General features: G+C 39.2%; 1 protein-coding gene across 1 annotated transcript in view; it reads right to left on the reverse strand.

Moving 5' to 3' along the window:
- Positions 1 to 644: 644 nt before the first annotated feature.
- Positions 645 to 4,225, reverse strand: part of LOC104515734 (gametogenetin-binding protein 2-like) — a gene marked incomplete at its 3' end in the record, with an annotated part of 7,846 nt that continues 4,265 nt past the window's right edge. Inside the window, exons 4-5 of the mRNA XM_010159821.1 lie at positions 3,825 to 3,923; positions 645 to 758 (exon numbers count right to left, since the gene is read on the reverse strand). Of these exons, the coding sequence (XP_010158123.1) occupies positions 645 to 758; positions 3,825 to 3,923 (213 nt within the window). The remainder of the gene's footprint in view (positions 759 to 3,824; positions 3,924 to 4,225) is intronic.

The raw sequence follows: 4,225 nt of genomic DNA on the forward strand, positions 1-4,225 counted from the left end.
TGCCCCCACCCCCCCCCAGTTTGTATCACAAACCTTGAGAGTACTAGAAACTAAAACTTTCTAATCAGCATGGTAGCTGCTGTACACACGCAACGATAATTTAGTGGGCTATTTTTTCCCCTGCAAGGGAGACCTAATAGCACTACGTCATAAACAACTGTTAAAACAGTGATTTACAAGTAACGCCAAGCTTAAAATCTGCTTCTGCTAGTTTAGTTCACATTATTTTGATTTGCACATACTCCTTGAAACACTAAAAAGCAGCCTAGTCCCAAACCAAGTAGCCTACTTGTGAAAGAATGAAAGAATATACAGTTCTAATACATCAAACTGTAAATCATAATCTAATCTTAATCAAAAAATTAAGACAAATAATTATGACTTCTCCTGAGATCCCTGTAATTCCCCTACCATAACATGGAACAACAGGTAAACCATGTTAGTCTCATCAACTGTTACAAGGCAACTTGGCAAGGTGCTCCAGCACCACAAAACTTAGATTTTAAGTTTTAGAAGGGTATCAGCAGAACCCCCTACACTTTGAAACACTGTGTGAACTCTACATACATTTTGATCCACAACAAAAAAAAAAAAGCAGCATGTATTCCTCAGAATGAAGGTGTGTCTTTGTTCTTTTAACATACCTGTGTTTTCGTAGATAGGTTTCTAATGTTATTAAAAGACAACTAGAGTCAATTAAAACTACTTCATCCCTGCATTCTTGGGACATGAGCTCCCACACATCCATCCAACAACCCCTGCAAAAAACAATCACAAGAAACAAAAGATTGTTCATTACCCTGTTAGGGGTTCAGAAAAGCAGCAAAACAAAGCAGCATTAGTTTACCTGACTGCCCCCCGGAACGGTGCACAGTGAAAAGTGATGCTACAATTGCTCTCCTCCTTCCCGCTGTATACACTGTTTTTCTTAACTGCACTTACTTCTCTGTACTGAGTGTGCTACTTATTCTCTTCACTATCACATACTATAAAAACCATTTTTTTAAACCTATACTATATATTATGAACTATTTTTCCTAAAAAATTGCTATAAAAATGCTACTGTGTTGCTTAACTTACTCTGAATCCTGTATAAGCTAAGCCTTAACTTCCAGTAAAGTTAGGGTCAGACACAAGTTACCAATTTTGCTGTCCATGTTTATAAACCCAGATTCATAATGACTTTTTAAAAATTACAGCTGAAAGCCAGTAGTATTTCTGCAGACTATGACCTTAAGTATAAACACACCCAAGTTTTAATACTTCTAGCGGATTGAAGTTCATTACAACAACTTACTTAAAAAAAAACAACCCCCCGAAGGGCAAAACCAAAACCCAAACTTCCACACATCTACCCCCATGAGAAACCTTGAAACACCCTACATTAAGTTTCCAAAATCAGTTAAAAACAAAACAACTTCACAAGACACAATTGGATATGCTAAAAAGTACACTTAGAGAGCCAAGAACCAACTTTATACAGGGTTGTCTACACTTGATGTTCTGTCAGAAGGGGCATTTCTGTTAAGTCCATCTGTGGATGCAACACAGGAGGAAACCAGGTGAAGAAGCACTACTATTTAATAATTAGGTCCTCAAAAGCATTCACGTATGCTGTTATCTAGCTTGCCAGATCATACAGCTTGCGTTTATGGGAGGTTAACATGCTCCCTAGCCCCAAATGGAACTGAGCAGCCACAAACCAGGTACATTGAAACTGAGGACATCAAGTAACTCTCACGTGGCATTAGCTAGTTACGCAACTTGTATAATTAAACACACCGCTACAATTCAAAGCCTTTTTGTGTGTGTATAAAATGGCTAACAGATGCAACTCGTGAAGAAGTTTCTTCTTGTTAGGCAGAAGCTGTAAGTTGACAAGTAAAGTTTGTTGGTAAGACAATTCTATTTGATGTCTCTGTGCCTCTGCTGTTCGTAGATTTGCTTCCACTCGAGGCAGCTGACTAATTTGGAGAAATATCAGTACTGATACACCCTGATCACTTCTGTAGCATAACGAACAGGTATCAACCGAGCAAGCAGAGTGCAAGCCATGTTTCTTCAGCCAACTACGCTGATTGCCCACAAGCCATGTTATCAGATAAAGCTGAAAGCTTGACTTGCAGTGCATTAAAATACTGCTCTTCCACACACTCCCCATTAACCTGCCAGCACCCAAAATACTAGGGGATTTATTCCAGCATGAATAGAGGAAATAAAAGCATTTTCCTCTATTAATTTTCAGAATTGTTCTGCCTTGCCAAAACAGTAAGTGCAGGTTCTTACACAGGAGAGATTAATTTCATTAAAAACAAAGCAAGAAAATTAACACTTTCATAATGCTTTGAATTTGCCTTATTTAAAAAAATATATATATATACACCCCTACGATCTCTTGCTTGTATAACGTAAGCTTTAAACTAATTATATGAAAGGCCTGTAACCAAAATATAATAGGAGATAATGATTAGCTACCACTGTCTTCACACAGCACGTGTCAAATTCCACATGCCTAGCATCTCAGGGGATTTATCTCAACCCAAAGAGACTCAAGTCTGCATAGAAAAATACACATCCTGTAACTGGAAACCACGATCAAGCTTTCACAGGTTGTGTGCATAACCAGAAGCAGAACACATCTGACCAAAAAAAAAAGAAGAAAAGGTCCTGGAGACTCCAACTAAGCACAGCAGTTTAATGTATTGGTCATCATTTGAAAAAGTAGTATAAAAACCATCTCACGAACAAGAAACACCCCTCCCAAATGCACAACAGATTTACAGGGAGTGTTTTTCTGGTTAACGAGCTGGAATAAACCATTTCAGCTTCAAGACTGAGGCATATATGCCTCTTTTTCACTGGTGTATTCAAAACATGCTGTCACATTTTGAGAAAACACCTACTGAGTTTTAGTTGTAACCCTGCAGCCCAACCACAATACAGCCTGTCATTAGCAGTTGTGCAAGGCATTTTTAATAATCCCAAGCAAAAGTGATGTATATTTGTTTATCATGTACCCTTTCACCTTAAGGTGAGGAAAAACTGCTGATCAATCATTTGGGCACAAAAACCAGTTTCTTTCCAGAGCATTGTTTATACCCCAACACAGAAGCCATCCATGCCCTGAGCAGACTATACTCCAAGTTATATTGGATGACATAGGAAAAGCACATCCGAGAGCGCCCGTCTGTAATGGCCGAGGTGCATTTTGGCAACTAGTTTTGAAATTGAACATGGATATTTTTAATTCAAAAAACCCAAACCAAACATCCCACTACCAAGCAGAAGACCCTAAAGCCAAGAACAGCTAGAACTAAAGAGCAAGTTCTGGGAAACAGCTGATTTTGTACAGTAGCCTTAAACTTTGCAGGAAAGCACCACCAGTTGCCTCGGGGAGCTCTGACAAAGGGCAGAGGAAAGACTACAGGTCTTACGCTGGGCGGGCAGAAGACCTTGCAGCACTAGCTTTGTCCACTCAATACAGCGTGAGCAAAGGCAGTGGGAGAAGTACTAAGCATCCTACTGATAAGTGTCACTGCACAAAAAAGGATTACCCACCTTCTTAGGAAGGCCTACGCAGAAGGGCTCAAGCCCTACAACACCGACTGCTCGACTCCTGTGTGCCTCTGTTACTCTCCCCACAACTATTTGGGCCTACTATTATCCATACAGTTTGGAGATCACTACTCTGGCAAACAAGTAACAGCTGAAGAATTGATCTCAATGCTTAAAAATCAGTCTAAAAATTAGTATTACTTAGTTTCAATATGTTGGTTCCTTAAAATATTTTTAGATTGAAACGTGCACCTTAAACACAAACTTACCCCAAAGGTTTTGGTTTGTGCGTGTCCAGGGAGTGTAACTGACATCTCTTGTTCTTCTTACTTTTGGGAATTGCATCAATCATATCATTCAGTTTGGACCTATGGAAAAAAAAAAGTAACAGTATTCTGAAAACATGGTTATCCAGAGGAACTTTTAAGGGATTGATTCAGCTCATATATCAGAAACAAGTATGCTAATGAACATTAAATCTCAAACTTTCTTCCTGCCCCCCATTTTTACCTGCTATGACATACAGTCTTGAAGCGTGCAGGGAAAATGCAGTGTACATTTTCCAGACCAACGCTAGCACACAAGATAAAGATAACCCACATCTACACAGCTATTGCATAACTTTGTAAGCAACAGACCTCAACAACGACACCTCTTTCAGAAGTGTAGG

This window comes from Eurypyga helias, unplaced genomic scaffold (assembly GCF_000690775.1).
Source record: "Eurypyga helias isolate BGI_N326 unplaced genomic scaffold, ASM69077v1 scaffold32569, whole genome shotgun sequence".
Classification (NCBI taxonomy): domain Eukaryota; kingdom Metazoa; phylum Chordata; class Aves; order Eurypygiformes; family Eurypygidae; genus Eurypyga; species Eurypyga helias.